Raw genomic sequence first — 20,699 nt, forward strand, 5'->3', positions numbered from 1 at the left:
TTGATTAAAAAACATATATCCAGCGGCATAATATTTGTAAAGGAGAAACATAACAAATACAACTTATAAAACTATAAAATCCCAAAAGCATAACCATATGAAGAAAATCATGACTGACAACTTGACATGACTTCAAAGACTTGAAGATTTTAAAATACAAATACTACACAAAACATTTCTAGAGCACATACCATTCATATCTAGTGCATTTCAAAGTGCACTGCCCAAGGATAAAGCTGCCTCAATTATTATGTTTCACATTATTCAGAAAAAGCTGTTGCAACACTTTCTGTAAGGCAACTTTGATTGCTGCAGAACACTATATATATTTATTCAAGTACCAAAAGATTGCCCTCATAATGGACTACTTCCAAGAATATATATGTTTTGAACTAGGATTCCTAGATGAAGAGTTGATAGAGCATTCAAGAGTATTAGTAAGTCTGGGGTCAATATAAAGGTTTAATTAGCAAAATTATGCACTTACTAAACGCAATATTATTTGAGGGACAAAAGTCAGCTGAATCCATAACTAACTCATACAACTTACGGTTTCATTTTCCCAGAAGCTTACTCAATGAGCAATCAAAAACATTGTATGCATGCAACATTTTTTTTTAACGTGGTATAATGCTCATGCAAGAACGTCAATTATTGCAACATACAGCTTAATGAAAGCTGCCTTACTGCCGAGTATAAACATTGAAGGAGGAGATGTTATAGAAGCTTTATTGCACATAAATACAATGTAAACATTACAAATACATTGTTCTGGTTAATGTACATTAAACATTTATGGTGATTGTTATAGTGTTACAAAGACATATTACCAGGGGCTAGTTGGTGCACATCAGAGTTTCTTCCAGGGTTAGGCAACTGGTGGAACATTCCATAACCTTTAAAAGGCTGGGGTTAACATTTCATTTACTTGTATCTATTTTTAAAAAGAGGATAGAGCTCTTAGACATCATTTCCCCTCAACCAGCATAACCAAGTGGCAATTCTTCACGTGAATACAGTGATTTCCAGTAGTTTATTCACCATGCAGTGTATTTTATCTGGACTTGGTGGTGGTTCCATCTCCTGTCTAGATACACGCACTCTTTCCAGCAGGAACCGTGGATAGCAAATGAATTGTGATAACCTTGGTTGCTTTCCCCCCCCCAAACTTCCCCAGCTCAGGAGTAATGATGCAAGTTATAGCTCCCAGAGTGTCCCCTGGCTGAGAAGTTAGCACAAATTAAATCTGTAATCTTCTGAATTTTATGATGCAATGGCACATCTGGCAGCGCCAATATCCATTATTTTTTTAAAATACACTATTTTATAATAATTGTTCAAAAGCAGATCTATAATTTTCTTTTATAAAGGCACAACATTTACAAATACTGATTCCATTAGCACTTTGCAGTGGTTAGTTGTGTATAATCCTATCAGTTTGATACTAAATTAAGAGAATAATTAGTGTTCTCATCCATTCAGGTTGACTCCTAATTTGTATTTGCATGTCAATTTGAAGACAATTATGAATTAACTTTCCTCACATGGAAGCTTGTAAACCAATCACATTGGGCATTTCAAGCTCATTATATATTGCCTCTAAACCATATCAATATAGTATTGCATTCTTAGAATTAAAATTGATAATACTTGTGGAAAATTACTGCTCCAATGTCCCAATCTTTGTTTTGGATCCATATGCACAATTTGAATAGATCTGAAAAATATCCCTGCATGGAACAGTTACTAAAAACTGAGATTTAAGCATTTGTAATCGGCATCTGTTGAACTAGCTATTTTCCTCAAGGATTAGGCCAAAATACCACCAGAGTGCAATGCATACACACTGGTGTAAGAATTCACATTTTTGCAAATCAATTGGACAGAGTGGAATATAATAGTTTATCTATACCTCTTGCAGTTTTCTCATCTCAAAGTGCTGTCTCTTATTGAAAGAGCCGAGAGCTTTTCAGCGTTTTTACTCAAGACACTTTTCTGTGTGGAAACCCATCCAGCGAGTCAGCAGAAACATGGAAGGCAATAGAACCAAGTCCAATGTCCTCACCAGGACCATTTTCCAGCTGGACAGGAACAAGAATCTCACTTTTTATTCCACTCTATCACACAATAGCCAATCGTACATCTCAAGCACTGCCTTAGTTGAGTTATCTAATTTACCAGAGTTAGGAGCAGGAATCAAATATAGGGCTCCCTGGGATATAGGAAATTTATATTGAAATGGTTTTTAAAATTAAACTTAAGCGACAATTTATTTCTAGGTTAACCAATTATATAATAAAACCTATTCAATTATTTTGGTACCCTTGTCCTCAAACCATTTGGATATGATGAAGTGAACATGAAATAAAGAGAACAACTTAATTGTCAAGGCACACAAGGTTTTTCTTGTATAAACCACAAATCCTCACTTTCAGGCCACCTTTTCCCCTCTCCAGATTTAAGAATCTCAGAAGAAGCTATATATATTTTTTAAAACAGTATATATAGCTGCTCTATTTTACTGTTGTAAAGAAAACCAAAATGATAGGTTTACTTAATTGCGCTCTACTTGTACACTCCTAAGGAATTATGGTAACATTAGGCTGATTCTTGGTCAGTTGGGGATATTTTGTGACAGAAATTAAGACATTACCTAGAATTCCCCATTCACATTACTACTGTTATAGCACAGCAAAGGATACAGCTTTTCTTACCCCTAATATTTATCATGAATGCTTCGTGCACACAAGTGAAGGAGGGAGGGACAAAGAGGAAAGTAATTTTATTCCCAATTTTCCAATCAGTTTCTATTTTCTGATTGGGTGCCCATTTCTAAAGAGTACAACCCATGGAATTCATCATGCACACAGCAGCAAGAGCGTGTGAATTCAATAATCAGCGTAATAACTTCCTAAGCATAAGCCGTTGAATTAGTTTTAATTGGATAATAGCTTTTTTAAAAAAAAAGTCATCAGGAATTAGAAGTGTTTGAGAAATTTCAAGAGGAAAACACTGAAACTGGTTATGGCAAGAGTTAAACAGCAGTGGATGCAGAAAATCTTTCAATGCTGATGTTGACCATTCAAATCAAGATTCAAAGGAGAGAAGCAAACTAATCATGAATTGATCATTGCTAGTTTATCATGTGGATACCCACATACAACACATATCGTAAAATATAACAGAAGACCACGTGGGGAAAATTTTGCACATTGATGCAAATGTTAATGCCAGACTTTGATTTTGATTCAGAAATATCCATCACTCCTCCCATCTGCTCTGGACTGAAGTGTTTTCTACTGCCAAGATATAAAGGTTCATTGTTATAGAAACAAAAGGGAAATTCGGATTCATTATTATTGACAATTAAGTCAGGCATTATTCAACACTCTAGTTTCATTCAGTTTTAAAATTATTCCATGTAATTTCATTCAAAGCAAAAGAAGGACAATATCCAAGGTTTAAAATCAACTGTCACATTCCTCCAATATTACCATTGCTGGGCCAAATCCAAGGCCTCCATTTTTAAAAAAAAACAGCTGCATGGGAATAACGGAAAGGATGTTAATTAGAGCCTGTACTGGATGATGAACCTAGCAAGGTCGAGGAAGGAGAGGCCTTGTTGGTCTCGAGACCACACTGCATTTGAATATGTATTTCCAGATTCCCACCCAACACGCATTTGGGTTAACCACATGGTCAGCAGACAGGATTGGGCAGTATGACACCACTGCCATGGACCCTTAGGAATGATACCCAGCAGTCAACAGGAGGAGAGGGTTCCTTCACATCATCATGGGAGGAGTCGGTGGGGTTTCCTTTCTTTAATGAGGTTTGGGGTGAGTGGGAATGGTGCAACTGGGGATTCACCAAAAATCGTGGGGATTCTGGAACTAGGGAGGCCCAATGACTTCGTGAGGGTCCAAGACTTTTCGAGGTACTTGGAGAGCACTCCTACTCCTTCCAATAAGCAAGGAGTTGAAAAACAGGCCAAAACATTCCTGGTCAAGTAGCTGTTTCCTTGCTATATATCTGATGCTAGGTAGCAGAGGGCACGGTTCTCTGAGTGGGCCTTCAAATTACACTATGATACTGACAATATCATTGAGCCTCAACTTTTAAATCTTAAGTAGGTGCCTGTCTGCCTGCTTTTAGTGAAAGCCTTTGGCACTGTAAATGTTACAACGGTCAGGAATCAATAGGCTTAGAAGCAGTCTAATTTTAGGATTTTAACCCAACTTAACCCTTTCCAGGGGTAATATTGAGGCCCAAAAATCAGCTACTTTACATCAATTAATAAAAAGGACTCAAGTTACATGCAGTACATCTCCCTAAAGATTTTCTTCCCTTCCACATTAATGGTACAACATACAAGCATACATACGAATTGAGAAGGCCATTTGACCCCTGCAGTGTGCTCTGCCATTTGATAAGATCATAACAGATTGAACTCCACTTTCCTGTCAACTCTCTGTAACCTCAGATTCCCTTATTAATCAGGAATCTAACTCAACCTTAAAAAATAGTCAATGACCCCATCTCATGCTGCTGCCTGGGTAAGAAAAATCCACAAACTAATGACTCAGAAAAGAAATTCTCAAATCCATCTTAAATGAGAGGCCCCTTATTTTTAAACTGTGTCCCCTAGTTTTAGTCTCTTCCATAAGGGGAAACATCCTTTCAGCATCCACCCAATCAAGAACCCTCAGGATCTTATATGTTTCATTATCACCTCTCATTCTTCTAATCCCCAATGGATACAGGCCTAACCTGTCTAACCTTTGGTCATAAGATAACCCTTTCACCCCAGAATCAGTTGAGTGAACCTTCTCTGAACTGTTTTAAATGCAATTACATCTTTTGAGACCAAAACTATACACAGTATTCTAGATGTGGTCTCACTAACACCCTGTACGATTGTTGCAAAACTTCCCTACTTACGTATTCCTTTCCCCTTGCAATAAACACCAACTTTCCATTTGCCTTCATAATCACGTGTGCCTGCAAAATAACTGTCATTCATGTACCAGCACAACCAGATCCCTCTGTATCACCAGGTTCTGCAATCTCTCCCATTTAAATGCATACTGCATGTGGACAATCTCACATTTTCCCACATTATAATCCATCTGCCAAATTTTTGTCCAATCGCCTTTCTGTATACCTTTGCAGACTCAGTATGTCCTATTCACAACTTGCTCTCCTACCTGTCTTTGTGTCATCAGCAAATTTAGCTACCTTCAACCAAATCGTTGATATAGATCGTAAACAGTTGAAGACCCAAGACTGATCTCTTTGTTAGCTACAGCTTGCCAACCTGAAAATGACTATTGCTGTACTAATCAAATCACAGCAAACAATCATTATCCTTAAATATGAAAGCTTATATAACATGAGCACAAGAACAACTTTATCAAGTACGAGCATGAGTGTCACATTTCTGGATTTTTGTCTATTCTACTTGGAAAGGAATGTTGGTTTAAGATACAATATGGTTTTGATATCTAAGATTTAAATGCACCATCAGCACATTTTTTATAATTCAAGGGTGATGTCTTGTGGATATTTAAACCATCAGAATGAAAAGTGTCTCTAAAACTGTTTGAAAGATGGGGCCAGCCACCAAACTAATCATCTTTATTAGATTGAGACAAGTCATTCCGCTGGCAGATTCCAATGATCTTGCCAGCATATGTTGTTCTAATGAAAGGTCACAGGACTTGAAAAATTTGGGCGGAATTTTCTGAAAGTGGCAAAATGTCATTTTCGGTGAGAAAATCAGAGATTTCCATCGGACCCGGTGGCACAATCCGCACAGCAATTTTCAGGCACTTTGAAACCTTTTTCCTCCCACATGAAAGTCACTGTGCCTGGGGTGCAAAGCATCTGATTAGCCTGTCCCAGGGATATGAGCAATCCAATGAAGGGAGCACTGCATTTAAACGGCTACAGAACTTGCTCATTCAAGCTAGGAGTTTGGCAGCAAGGAAACGAGCTCCTAGATTTATGGAGGGGACCCTCAGCTGCTTGCTGGATGCTGAGGAGGAGAAATTGGCAATATACCCTCGGTCTGACAGGAGGATCCCCAACAAGGCACCAAAATCCCACCTGGGAAACGGTGGCAACATTGGTCAGTTCCAGCAGCCTGACTAAGAGGATGAATGCACAATGTAGAAAAAAAAATCAGCGAGGGTAAGTGCTCCCTTTCTCCTTGCTTCACCCTTCTGTCACCTCCTGGAATGTCACCTCTAGCTTACATACCGTCACGTCACAGGGCCCCAGCACCCGACCTCTCACCAGCATCCTCAATTCCCCCAGGCACTCATCACAACCCCTCCCTGCTTAAGCGCAGTGCCAACAAATGCCAGATGTCATCGAAATCTGACTTGCCAAGCTTCCAGCTCACATTATCCCTATTTGTGTTCCTGCAGGAGAACTTGCCCACAACCACAGCAAGTGAGAGAAAATGGGCAGTGGGATGCCCGAGCTGAAGATCCTGACTCTGTACAAGGGGAGAGCCATGGAACTCACAGAGAGGAACAGGAGCAAGCCTGCACAGACAGCAAAGTTGGCCTGCGAGAGAAAAGTGAGGAGCTGCTGCACCTTCATCCAGATGACCAGTCTCAAGCGAGTTGTGTGTAATGTACTAAAACCATGTACCTGCCTTGCAGGATCAACTGAAGAACGTGGGACATCTATGAGCTGTGTGCCACTACCCACCTTCGAAACCACCTCAGAGGTGATCTCAGAGGACACAGATGAAATATCACAGCTATCACCCGCACTGTCCACCAGCAAAGACATGCACTTCAGTGGACAAACCTAGCAGACAGGCTTCTGGGTCACTATCTGGTGAGCACCACACTGCTTCTGATGCAAGTCCTCTGGAGGCAGGAACATCCCAGGGATCAGACAGAGATCTGCTGGATCCCAGGACTCAGCTGTGCCCCAGCCAGGTGCCATGCCTCTGGACACATTTGTTCTTCAGCTGTTGGAGATGCAAAAGCAGAGCCAGGAATACTAGGGGGTGGGGGGGTGGTTTGTACGCGAATCCTGCTACTGCAAAGCTGAATGGAAGAGAAGTTACTGGCAATGCGTGGAACCTAGGCTAATATTGCAAGGTTGGCATCTGCAGTAGAAACAAGAGGTCAGATCGATGATGGGAAAGATCCAAAACAAAGCCTGCCATGGTTTGCATGGTGCGATCACTCCAGGGCCCATGAGCAGCCAGAGGGAGAAGGATCTGCTAGAGCACATCCCAGGGCCTTCCACCCAGTAGGTCCTGGGAGTGACCAGTCAATCTGAATCTCCATTTCCTAAGGCCAGTGCAACTCAGGCACAACAATCAGGACACGGTGATGCTACAACACCAGTGCCACCTGAAATTAGGCCAGGACACTCCAGGTCCCAACCCTCCTCGGGACACCCACCAAGGGCATTCAGGCAACAGGATGTGGAAGACGGCAAACCACCTCCACCTTGGATGTGCAGCCTAGGAACAGACCTAGATGTCGTGGGAAGGTTCACAAGGCTAAGGAGTTTTAGGAGCATGGGTTAAGTCAAGCACAGATAGTTGTATGTCATTATCACTTGTAACATCAGCACGTCATTTATATAAATGATCTGGAAGAAGGTGTAACTGGGGTGATCAGTAAGTTTGCGGACGACACAAAATTGGCAGGACTTGCAGATAGTGATGAGCATTGTCAGAAGCGACAGAAGGATATAGATAGGCTGGAAATTTGGGCAAAGAAATGGCAGATGGAGTTCAATCCTGATAAATGCGAAGTGATGCATTTTGGTAGAAATAATGTAGGGAGGAGCTATATGATAAATGGCAGAACCATAAAGGGTGTAGATACGCAGAGGGACCTGGGTGTGCAAGTCCACAGATCCTTGAAAGTGACGTCACAGGTGGAGAAGGTGGTGAAGGCATATGGCATGCTTGCCTTTATAGGACGGGGCATAGAGTATAAAAGTTGGGGTCTGATGTTGCAGATGTATAGAACGTTGGTTCGGCCGCATTTGGAATACTGCGTCCAGTTCTGGTCGCCACACTACCAGAAGGACGTGGAGGCTTTGGAGAGAGTACAGAGGAGGTTTACCAGGATGTTACCTGGTATGGAGGGGCTTAGTTATGAGGAGAGATTGGGTAAACTGGGGTTGTTCTCCCTGGAAGGACGCAGGATGAGGGGAGACTTAATAGAGGTGTATAAAATTATGAAAGGCATAGATAGGGTGAACGGTGGGAAGCTTTTCCCCAGGTCGGTGGTGACGTTCACGAGGGGTCATAGGTTCAAGGTGAGGGGGGGGGGGTTTAACACAGATATCAGACGGACATATTTTACAGAGGGTGGTGGGGGCCTGGAATGCGCTGCCAGGCAAGGTGGTGGAGGCGGACACACTGGGAACGTTTAAGACTTATCTAGACAGCCATATGAACGGAGTGGGAATGGAGGGATACAAAAGAATGGTCTAGTTTGGACCAGGGAGCGGCGCGGGCTTGGAGGGCCGAAGGGTCTGTTCCTGTGCTGTATTGTTCTTTGTCACTGAACGCCTTACATTTTTGAACTCTCCTGCCAGTGCATAGCGCTTCTCCCCAGAACAAAGTTCTTCTCACTGATCCTCAGTCAGGCAGATAGTCTGGCCTGATCCTCAGTCAGGCAGACAGTCTGGCCCACTCATTGTGAATGTTTCATTCACAGTGATAGGACAGGCATGATTCAGCCCAAACTCTCTAGAATAAAATGGACAAATGAACGTAGGGCTGAACCTCCTCACACACAAGCCAGGGAGTCAGCGTGCTGACTTCAGACAGGAACAAGACATAATCAATAGCTAAGGAGCATCACAGACCATTCCCTAATGCGAGTCATCATCGTCCTCCTGTAATGACTGGGCAGCAGGCACTACAGGATCCCTCGGCCCCAGCACTCTTGACGAGTTAGGTATCTGCAATCTTCATCCCCTTGTCGCAGAGAGGTAACAATGTCGTGGGGGGCGTTGCGCTGTTGGACAACATGCTGGTGCTAGTCCATGAAGCGGGTGGCAATGAGGGCACCCTCATTCCCACCTGGCCTCCAGCCTCTGGAGGTCCTCCTCAACCGAGGACACCCTCTTGAAGGTCATCACCCTGCCGCAGAGCAAGGTTATGGGGGCACAACAAACCAACATGTTGCAGGAGACCCTCTGGGGGCTGTACTATAAGGTCCCCACCAGACCTGTCGAGGCAGTGGAAACACATCTTGGAGGCCGACGCATTGCTTTATTACAGATCAGGTGGCACTGTAAGCCTCATCGTATCAGGCCTCTCCTGCAGTCTATGGCCTCCACACTGGCATCAGCCAAGATCTAGGGGATATCCCCTAGTCCCTACAAGCCTTCCCAGCAGCCTGGCGTGACCCTCAAAAATGTCAGGGATCTGCCACTGTCCGAAGATGTAACTGTCATGTACACTTTCTTGTAAACATGCATACATGTCCATGATCTGCATCTCCTGCTGCCTCAGAAAAGCAGCCAGTATAATTAAGGACCCCACACATTCTCTCTTCCGCCTTCTTCCATCGGGAAAAAGATACAAAAATCTAAGGACACGTACCGACTCAAGAACAGCTTCTTCCCTGCTGCTATCAGACTTTTGAATGGACCTACCTCGCATTAAGTTGATCTTTCTCTACACCCTGTGACTAACTACATTCTGCACTCTTTCCTTTCCACAGTATGCTTTGTCTGTGTAGCGTGCAAGAAACAATACTTTTTACTGTATATCAATACGTGACAATAAAATCAAATCAAAAATGGTGGTCACACACCAGCTGCACATTGAGGGAGTGGAACCCCTTCTTGTTTATGAAGGATACTCCCTGATGCCACTAAGCACGCAGAGCGACATGGGTGCAGGCGATCACCCCCTATACCTGTGGCATACCAGCAATTGTGCCAAATCCTATAGCCTTCACGTCTTGCTAAGCTGGTCCAGGTCAAAATGAATGAAGTCCTTACAGTCAGTGCATCCATTGCCTCACGGAAGCACTTATGGGCATATGCCTGCAAGATGCTGCACAGGTCTCACACAGAGCGCTGGAATGATCCCCTCGCATAAAAGTTGAGGGCTGCCATGATCTTGACGGCTAAAGGAAGTGGGTGTTCTCTACTGTCATGTGGCACCAAGTCTTCAAGGATGTGGCACAGGTAGCGCACAGTTTCCCTGGTGAGGCGGAGACTCCTATGGCACCTGTTGTCCGACAGCTCTACGAAGGACACTCGGGTGCTGTACACCCTCGGTCTTCTTCTGCGGCGATGTGCCCCCTGTACAGCTGGTGCGAGCTCCAGCCCTTGAGCCTGACCTGCACCCCCCTGGTCTTCTCTGGATGTTGCTGCTCATTGCTGCTGGAGTCTGTACTCCTCCAGCTCTGTTATGGGAAGAACAGCCAGCTCTACTGGCTCCATACCAAAATCTCGTGAGGAATGAGAGAGAGGGAGACATAATCAGGTTGGTGTCTCAGCCGCATATCAGTACTTCCCCTAATCCACTGGGTCCCCAGACCTGGAAGCAGCCAGTCCCACACTTTACCTGGTGGATAATGCTCACTCACAGCTCAAATGCCCTCCTATCTCCATTGCAAAACTGACCTCAGCCTATGCCCTCACCCCATCAGAGTTGTCTTTGGTCTCCCATCTGGTTCTCCCTTCCCTTTTTCTCTATAACACAGAGCTCTGACAGAAGGTTTATATGCTCACACATCACTAATGGGAAGGGTCAATTGGATGGTGATGTCCCAGTTGGGGGCGAATAGATTGTCACAGCCAAGTGTTGAGGTCCAGCAAATAAGCAAGTAATGCCTCTTGATTCCGTGTACCCAAGCTTTGAGCCTTATTCATCCCATTCCTTTAGTTTGAAACTGGGCAGCTGGCATTAAGGGTTAACCCCTAATGCCAATCAGCTTGACAAACATGTGCACAATTGTTTTCTGCTTCAAGGATAGGCAAAGCTAATAGGTACACTTCTTGCTCAGGGTGCATCATTCAGAGATCTCATTGCTGTCATGCCTCAAGATTTCTGGACAGACATTGTAGAGTTTTGATCAGCTGCCCATGCCCCCACCCAGATTGGCCACTGTTTTGCCTTCTTTCAGGGTCTCATTCACCCAGCCCAATAGACCCGTTTCCTTGACTCTCAGCACACCCCACCCCTCATCCTAAGTGACCCACAGCCTGTACCCCAGGCTGCAGGCTAAAACAGCCCTCTAAGAACTTTAAAACAGCAGAGGTAACAGACCTGAGGTCCACCCAAACTAGTCATAACCCCATCCTAGTAACTCACCGAACGCTCCCCACCAAAACTGGCCAGCAGTCTGACCCCTTCAACTCCCTAGTTCCATTTGGAGACGATGGTGCTTACCTCCTTCCCCCCTCTTGGAGGTCATGGCACCTGGTTCCCATTTTTAAAAAGTGATCATTTGCACCAGCGTGATGTCACACCTGGGGGACGGGATGATTCAGTGAAGGCTGAAGTTGCAGCGTTAACCATTGCATTCAAATTGATGCAAATCAGGTTCACACCCTTACTGGGTGTAAACCTGACACCAGGAAGATCACATTTCGAAATATCACTGGTAAAAATCCCATTTCTGGCCTCTCTTGAGATTTAGCGACCATAGTGTCTGCAGCTAATGGACCTGTTGAATCCCACCCATTAACTTTCTTTCTGCTGAATTTTTTCAAGCATTTTTGTTTCTATTACTCTTGTAGTTATTTGTTTTGCCTGTGAATACTACTGACACATAGATTACTATGTAAAGTTAAAGCGCACGGGATTGCATGTAGCGTCAGAGATGGATCAAAAGCTGGTTAGCAGATAGGAAGCAAAGTGCTGGCATAAATGGGTATTTTTCTAATTGATAGGCAGTAACTAGGGATACTGCAGGGATGTGCGCTAGGACCCCAACTGTTCACATTATATATTAATGATTTGGAAGAGGGAACTGATGTATTATTTCCAAATTTGTAGATGATGCAAAGTTGGGTGGGAGGGGAGCTGTGAGGAAGATACAGAGATGCTTCAGCGTGATTTCGACAAGGTGAGCAAGTAGGTATATGCGTGGCAGATGCAGTATAATGTGGATAAATGTGAAGTTATCCACTTCAGTAGCAAAAATAGGAAGGCAGATTATTATTTGAATGGGTGCAAATTGAGAGAGGTGGAAACTCAGCAAAATCTTGGTATCCTAGTGCATCAGTCACTGAAAGTAAGCACGCAGGTACAGCAGGCAGTAAAGGCGGCAAATGATATATTGGCCTACATAGCAAGAGAATTTGAGTATAGGAATAGAGGGGTTTTACTACAATTGTACAGGACATTAGTGAGGCCACACCTGGATTAGTGTGTGCAGCTTTGGTGCCCTTATCTGAGGAAGGATGTCCTTGCTATAGAGGGAGTGCAGCGAAGGTTTACCAGGCTGATTCCTGGCAGGTCTGTCATGTGAGGGGAGACGAAGTTCATTGGAGTTTAGAAGTGAGAGGGGGGATCTCATAGAAATTTATGAAATTCCAACAGGATTAGACAGGGTAGATTCATAACGAGTGGCGGCGGGAGTCCAGAACTCAGGGTCATAGTTTGAAGATAAGGGGTAAACCTTTCGGGACTGAGGTGAGAAGAAATTTAGTCTCAGAGTGGTGGATCTGTGGAATTCACCAACAGTAGTTGAGGACAAAATATTATGATTTCAAGAAGAAATTATAGATAGATCTTGGGGCTAAAGGAATCAAGGGATATGGGGGGAAAGTTGGATCAGGATATTGATTTTCATGATTAGCATGATCAAAATGAATGGTGGGGCAGTCTCAATGGACAGAATGACCTACTCCTGCTTCTATTTTCCATGTTTGTATGTTTGATCCACTTGGCTCAGTTCATTCCCCAGGGCAAGATCCAGCAATGCCACATATCTCATTGGACTGGAAACATACTGATGTAGAAAATTCTCCTGAAAACAGTCCCGATACACACTCCCCTCTCTGCAATGTATCAATATCCTAGTCTATATTAGGATAATTACATCCCCCACTATAATTACTCTACTGTTTTTGTACCTCTAATTTCCTTTATAATTTGTTCATCTGTATCTTTTCCATGAGTTGGCCTCCAGAATGCAACTAGCAGTGTAATGGTACTTGTTTCTTAACTCTAACCAAATAGATTCCATCCTTGACTCCTCTAGGACATCCTCTCTTTCCAGCTCAGTAATATTACCCTTAAATCAATACTAACAGCACTTCTCCCTTCTTTCATTCCCTATCTCTATTGAACACTTTGTATTCAGGAGTATTTAATACTCTCAACTCTGCGGAGGGAGTTTGAGGAACCGGTATGAAGGAATGCGGCTATAAATATGGAGTTATAGGATAAAATAATTATTCTCCTATGAGGCAGGGATTAAAAACTCAAGTGGGGTTCATTGGCTGGACAAAGGTTTAAAAGTTTTAAAACATGCCTGGGCATAATTGCATGCTCAAGGACACCAAAATTCTGTAACATAGGATATTGTATATCCTCTATCAAAATGTAGTCTGGGAAAAATAACAGGAACTGGACTCTACACCTCAAAGGCACTAATAAATTATAAAATACCACAATCTGATAATGGATAACCTCAAGGATGATCCTAAATAACCTGTCAACTAAGTCCTGGAAACTGAGTGCAATGAACACTACCTGTACCTCTCAGTATCCTGTTTACTTGCAGGATGTTGAAGATGACAAAAGATGTTGTCCAGCACGAGTGTTCAACATGCTTCCTGTTGGTGCAGTTCTTTTGTGGTATAAACATTGGAAGCACATAGTAGGATTTTTAGATCATTCCAGCGTCTTTCAAGGTAAATGCATAGCTGCAGTAGTTTAGTGACGATAATTCTCTTTTTAACTGGGAGAGAGATATCTTGCTAGATTCAGTAGCTTTCTACTCGGGGATTTAAGATAAATACTACTTTAATTATTGATGGAGGTCTCGAATATCACTAACATTAATAAGACTTGAATTCTTGATAAAAACAAGATTATACTTTCCCCCCACCCCCAAGAACTATCATTGTTTTGATTACGAAAGTAGTTAATCACATGCTATTACAAAAGTAGTTAATCACATGCTTGGATCTTTATACTTTCTAAAGTATATAAAAGTTTATTATTGTCTCCTATAGTCTTCTGCATCCGACTCAAGGATCCATCTTCACACACTCTTCAGTGGAAATGCATAATGTTAAGAGATGCCTGGACCCTTAAGAAATCTGAAATTAAAAATCTAATGACGACCATCAAACCATTGTAAATTGTGGTAAAAACCCAACCGGTTCACTAATGTCCTTTAGGGAAGGAAATCTGCCGTTCTTATCCAGTTTGGCCTACATGTGACTCCAGACCCAGAATGTGGGTTGACTCTTAAATGCACTCAGGGCAATTAGGGATGGGCAGCATGGTGGCACAGTGGTTAGCACTGCTGCCTCAGTGCCAGGGACCCGGGTTCAATTCCTGGCTTGGGTCAGTGTGTGGAGTTTGCATGTTCTCCCTGTGTCTGTGAGGGCTTCCTCCAGGTGCTCCGGTTTCCTCCCACAGTCCGAAAGACGTGCTGGTTAGGTTCATTGGCCATGCTAAATTCTTCCTCAGTGTACCCGAACAGACGCCAGAGAGTGGCGACTAGGGGATTTTCACAGTAACTTCATTGCAGTGTTAATGTAAGCCTACTTGCAATGCTAATAAATAGAACAGGACAGGGTGACAGAGTTTAGTTGTAACATTCACTGATACATGAAAAGAAAAGGGATAAATGTGAAATTAAAAGTTTCTTATCTGAATGCGCAATAGATTTGTAACACAATAGACAAACTAGTGCCACAAAGAGATAAATGGGTTGCAAGGTGAAGTAGTTTGGGAAATAAATATACCCAGGATACTTAACATTTCTAAAAGACTGGCAGAGTGGAAAGGGAGGATTAGCCCTGATTGTAAAGGATGACATAAGAAAAGTTAAGAGCTTGGCTCAGAATATCAGGAAGTAGAATCAGTATGGGAGAAGATCAGAAATAACACGAGTCAGAAAACACTGTTGGAAATATATCAGCAGTCTCCTAACCGTAGTTGTATGATTGAACAAGACACTTATCAATAAATAACTGGAGTTTATAACAAAGGAATACAATGATAATGTAAACTTAATAGGTGAGACAAATCAAATTGACAAAGGTAGCCTGGAAGGTGAATTTGCAGAATGCTTTGGCAAGTTTCCTAAAACAAAGCATTGCTAAACTATTTTTGATTTAATGAGGCAGGGTTAATTAGTAATCTCACAGTAATAGATCCCATGGGTAAAAGTGACCATAATACAATTAAATTTCATATTGAATTTGACAACAGTATATTCAAGATCAAGATTCCTCCTATTATTATTATAGGGCGGCACGGTAGCGCAGTGGTTAGCACTGCAGCTTCACAGCTCCAGGGTCCTGGGTTCGATTCCCGGCTCGGGTCACTGTCTGTGTGGAGTTTGCGCGTTCTCCTTGTGTCTGCGTGGGTTTCCTCCGGGTGCTCCGGTTTCCTCCCACAGTCCAAAGATGTGCGGGTTAGGTTGATTGGCCAGGTTAAAAATTGCCCCTTAGAATCCTAAAATGCGTAGGTTAGAGGGATTAGCGGGTAAATATGTGGGGGTAGGGCCTGGGTGGGATTGTGGTCGGTGCAGACTCGATGGGCCGAATGGCCTCCTTCTGCACTGTAGGGTTTCTATGATTTCTATGATTCTATTGCTCTTCATGTAGAGGCTGAGGGAAATGACTCTTCAACTGTAGCAAATTTCAACCAACTCAACTGAGTCCCTTTGCAAGATTTTCCTAATTTTTACACAATAATCTTGGAGATTATCTCAACCTAGTCATTTCTTGTGGCCTGAAATGGATCTACAGATCACCATTACCGATCAAACAATCTTTGACTCTCTTTCCCAACTACCCATTTTCATTACAGAATCCCTACATTGCAGGAGGTTCTTCAGCCCCTCGACTCTGCACTGACCACCACCCCCCCACTCAGGCCCCATATGCCATAACCGCAAGTATCCGCCCCACCAATCACCCCCAACCCACACATCTTGGCACACCAAAGGTCAATTTACCATGAACAATCCACCTATGCACATCTTTGGACTGTGGGAGGAAACCCACACAGACATGAGAAGGGCATGCAAACTCCACACAGTCACCTAAGGGTGGAATCAAACCCGGGTCCCTCGCACTGAGGTGGCAGTGCCAACCATTGCCACCATTCTGCCCTTAAATTGCAGTGGGCACAAGGATAATGGGTGTCAATTGGCTCATTAATGAGCCCAATTGACATCCTTCCACTGCCAGCTGAGAACCCTGTTTCAGCCCTTTTCACCCTATGACTTGATGGGGGAGGGATGGATGGGGGAGGTTTTGCTTTCAGCAAGAGACTTGAGTGGGCCCGGCTTTATGTTTCCTGCTGCAATGGCCTACATTAAAACTAGCACAATGAGTTCAAATCCCATTCCAGAAATTTGAACCCTTCATGTGTTGCCCCAAATTCCACTTTTCTCACTAAATGATCATAGGAAAAACTTGCCCAATTCCCTTACTTTTGGCCCGCCATCCATCAAAATTATCTGATGCTGCTACTGTTGTCCTGCTTAATGCATTTGTTCACCTCTACCCTTAAATCCTTTACTTCCAAAAGACCAATCAATGCCAACAATTCTCTTCATTCCACCTTCACCTCACTATAAGAAGGATGTGGAAGCGCTGGAAAGAGTGCAGAGGAGATCTACCAGGATGCTGCCTGGTTTGGAGGGTAGGTCTTATGGGAAAGGTTGAGGGAGCTCGGGCTGTTCTCTCTGGAGCGGAGGAGGCTGAGGGGAGACTTAATAGAGGTTTATAAAATGATGAAGGGGATAGATAGAGTGAACGTTCAAAGACTATTTCCTCGGGTGGATGGAGCTATTACAAGGGGGCATAACTATAGGGTTCGTGGTGGGAGATATAGGAAGGATATCAGAGGTAGGTTCTTTACGCAGAGAGTGGTTGGGGTGTGGAATGGACTGCCTGCAGTGATAGTGGAGTCAGACACTTTAGGAACATTTAAGCGGTTATTGGATAGGCACATGGAGCACACCAGGATGATAGGGAGTGGGATAGCTTGATCTTGGTTTCAAATAAAGCTCGGCACAACATCGTGGGCCAAAGGGCCTGTTCTGTGCTGGACTGTTCTATGTTCTTCACTCTCTTAAAAGAAATCACAAATTAACTATTTGACCTAGTCTTTAGTTACCTCTCCTAATCTTTTCTGCTGAGGTTTGCTATCTATTTTCTTGGCACCAACTTGTGAAGTGCCTTGGGACATTTTTTACATGAAACATACTATATAAATGCAAGTTGCGGTAAGCATAGTATGTGTAGTTATGCAACGTTAAAGAATCTGGAGACAAAAGACTTAAGTAAATACATCTTTTCAAAGTAATGTGTTTATTTTGCACATAGAAGATAAATTAATCAAAAGAATGAGGACAATGAAAGGCATACCATAATGCATTAACTTTCACATTTCTAAAAATAAGAAACTACCTTACCGAATTGCAAAATTCACTGCATATCTTTTGTTTCCTGCAAAGTTTCCTGAAAAGAAAATAAGTGAACATACGTCTGAAAGCACAAGAATTATTTAAGCAGGATATCCAAGCAGAATATGTGTAAAATATCAAATATCTTTGTACTCTGGATTGCCAATAGCTAAAACTACTTTCAATCAACCACCAGCATAGCAGATAGCCTGATGACTAATGACAGACCTGAAATGTTGGCTGGAATGGTGTTCTCATAGCAGGGGTCCTGACAACTAGCCCAAAAGCTAGGGGTAATCACATCTTGGCCAGCTCCAGAATCTGGAGCTACATTTTATGGGGGGTCAGGCAGCTAAGAGGCTACTATTGGAGTTGCCGCCCACAAGAGCTGCATGTCAGTTGGAGGTCCAGCAGCAGCAGTATTAGGAGCCACGGCTACTGCTAAGACTGCAACTAGAAGAGGAGACAACTTTGAAAGGATGCCACGTTTCCAAAAAGGTAAATGGGATCTGGGGCCAGTCAGCCAGGCCCAGCAAGAAGGATGTTCAGTTGGTATGGCAGACATAGCTGCTGTTCTCTGTGGTCCAAAAAGTGTTCAAAAGGAGGTACCCACTCCCACCAAGTTCACTGAACAGTCTTCCCATCAGCTGAAGTCCCTTCCCACCACTGTCAAGCACCCATCCCACCCTCCCCACAGCCACTGCTGAATGCTAGTGGCAATGGGAAGGTGGCATAATCAGCCTCAGCAAGAAGCCATCCACCCGCCATCTTCCCTGCCAAAATAGCATGAAGTTGGAAGGATGACAGGCACCCCACCCCCTACGTTTCCTTGCTATTTCAGAGTCACCCCTTCCTCCTGGCCCACCCAGAAGGCAGGTAAAATTTGGCCTGTTAAATGTTTCTCTCCACAGAGCTCCTGTGTCAGTTGATCTTATGCATGCCTAAAAATAGAACCACGTTTCGATTACATTCTGATCAGTTGAATGTAACTAATGAAGCACCTATGCAAATCTACCAGTTTCAGGTTCATTCTTCTCTTGCCTTGTCACTGACATAACTTCTTTCAGTAAGAAGTGTTCAGAAAAACATTACATGATTTCAATAAAAGGTCTCTTATCAAAGTTGCACATTACTTCAAATACTATGCTACAACAAACCTGGGAGTTTTTCAATGGCAACATACACTTAGTGCGTTTAACATAATGAAACCTCCCAACACTGGAGCATTATTAAAAAATGACATGAAACCATATTAAGCTGATATTGGGTCAGATGACCACAAGTTTGATCAAAGAAATAGGTTTGAAGGAGAGTCTTAAAGGAAAAAGGTAATGAGGAAGAATAGGGTAGGAAAGAGCAACTGAAGAGACAGCCAACACCAGTGAAGCAATTACAATTGGGGATGCGCAAGACATCAGAATTAGATAAGCACAGATATTTCTGAGGATTGAGAGGCTGGAGGAGATTAATGAGGCAAGGAGGGGTAAGACCATAGGAAAATCTGAAAACAAGAATGAGAACTTCAAAATCAAGACATTACTTGAGTGGCAGCCAGCGTAGGTCTGTAAGCACATGGGTGATATGTGAATAGGACTTGTTGAGAATTAAGATATGAGCAGCTGAGCTCTGGATAACCTTAAGTTCTCCACATCATAACCTTAAGTTCACAGGGTAAAATGTGGGAAATCAACCAGTGTCAGAATACTCAAAATTAGAGGTAACAAAGATATGGATGAGGGTTTCAGCAGCAAATTTGAGTGAAGTTACAAAAGTGGAAATAAAATTGCAGAATGCCATATTATTGAAAAGCTTAGGAATACTTCTATTTATCTACATAACAGAAAACAAACATGCCTTACCATTTTAAGACAATTGTTCTCCAGCTCACTCACCACTTCTACATCCAGTTTTCCTGGTGCATTTGGTACTTCTTGGTTGCTTGAGTTTGCACATGTATCTGCCTTGGTACTAGCACCATCTGGAGGTGCAGAAAGCAACACCTTTTGATCATTGGAACGAGATTTATGATCAACATGTGTAACCCGAAACCTAGGACAAAATAATAGGAATGGATCACCCATACAAGAACTAAATGAGTGTGGGTTCAAATCACACCCCAGAACATGAGCACAAGAATCTAGGCTGACACTCCAATATATTGACTGAGCTCTGCACTGTTGGAGGTGCCATCTTTCAGATGAGATATTAAACCAAAGCCCTGTCTGCTCTTTCAAGGTGAAAGAAGATCTGATCACATGGGATTTATCTCCAACACCCTGATCAATATTTATTCCCTCAATCAACATAACAACAGATCTTGCTGTGCACAGATTGTCTGCTGTGTTTACTTCAAAAGTACTTAATTAAGTACAAGATTTGCTTGGGCCATCCAGAGGTCATGAAAGGCTTAATGAAAATACAAGTCCTTTTTCTGCACGAATGCCCGACAATAACTTGGACCTTCACCGCCTCTCAAAAACAATGGCACTACTATCAGTGAATGCACACCCCCCCCGCTTCCCTCCATATCTTGGTGATGATCACTGGCCAAAATCTTAAGTGGACTGACCACATAAATACCACTACAAGAGCAGATGTCTGATGAAGCATTAGCTCTGTTTCTCTCAGCACAGATATTGCCAAACTTGAATATTTCTCACATTTTCTTTTTTCTCCCCCAGATTTTTAGCATCAGTATTTTGCTTTTGTGATTAACACAAGGGTCTTTCTGAACCAGTTTAACCATAACATCCCAAATGCTCATCATAATATCGTCATTAAATCTGACCCTATATTTTGCCTGGTAATAAATTTATCCCAAAGAATTAAATTTCTGCGTTGATCAATATGAAAAAGTAGGGACTATGAACTGCTATGTAATATTTTGCCTCCAGAGATGGGCGATACATTGGCAGGCGAAACACAGGTCTATTGCATCACAAATTCACCTCAACACAATTTGGACATGAACAGCGCAAAGCATGGTTCAAACTGACCTGTTATATTAACACAAGGCAAGTCAAATTACCAGGCACTAGGCTCATTTACTCTGCAAGAGGCAGAGTTATTTTCACCTGTGCA

General features: G+C 42.9%; 1 protein-coding gene across 13 annotated transcripts in view; it reads right to left on the reverse strand.

The window, feature by feature from the left end:
• Positions 1 to 712: 712 nt before the first annotated feature.
• Positions 713 to 20,699, reverse strand: part of LOC144495583 (RELT-like protein 1) — an 84,662-nt gene continuing 64,675 nt past the window's right edge. For 4 of the 13 annotated variants that reach the window (XM_078215760.1, XM_078215815.1, XM_078215723.1 and 1 more), the window contains exons 6-8: positions 19,478 to 19,667; positions 17,628 to 17,673; positions 713 to 3,296 (exon numbers count right to left, since the gene is read on the reverse strand). In XM_078215760.1, coding sequence (XP_078071886.1) covers positions 17,641 to 17,673; positions 19,478 to 19,667 — 223 coding nt within the window. In that variant the 3' untranslated portion in view covers positions 713 to 3,296; positions 17,628 to 17,640. Of the gene's footprint in view, positions 3,300 to 17,627; positions 17,674 to 19,477; positions 19,668 to 20,699 lie in introns of all 13 variants that reach the window. The other 9 variants (XM_078215835.1, XM_078215782.1, XM_078215748.1 and 6 more) reach the window with 3 other exon arrangements.

Source organism: Mustelus asterias, chromosome 1, assembly GCF_964213995.1.
Source record: "Mustelus asterias chromosome 1, sMusAst1.hap1.1, whole genome shotgun sequence".
NCBI classification, from domain to species: domain Eukaryota; kingdom Metazoa; phylum Chordata; class Chondrichthyes; order Carcharhiniformes; family Triakidae; genus Mustelus; species Mustelus asterias.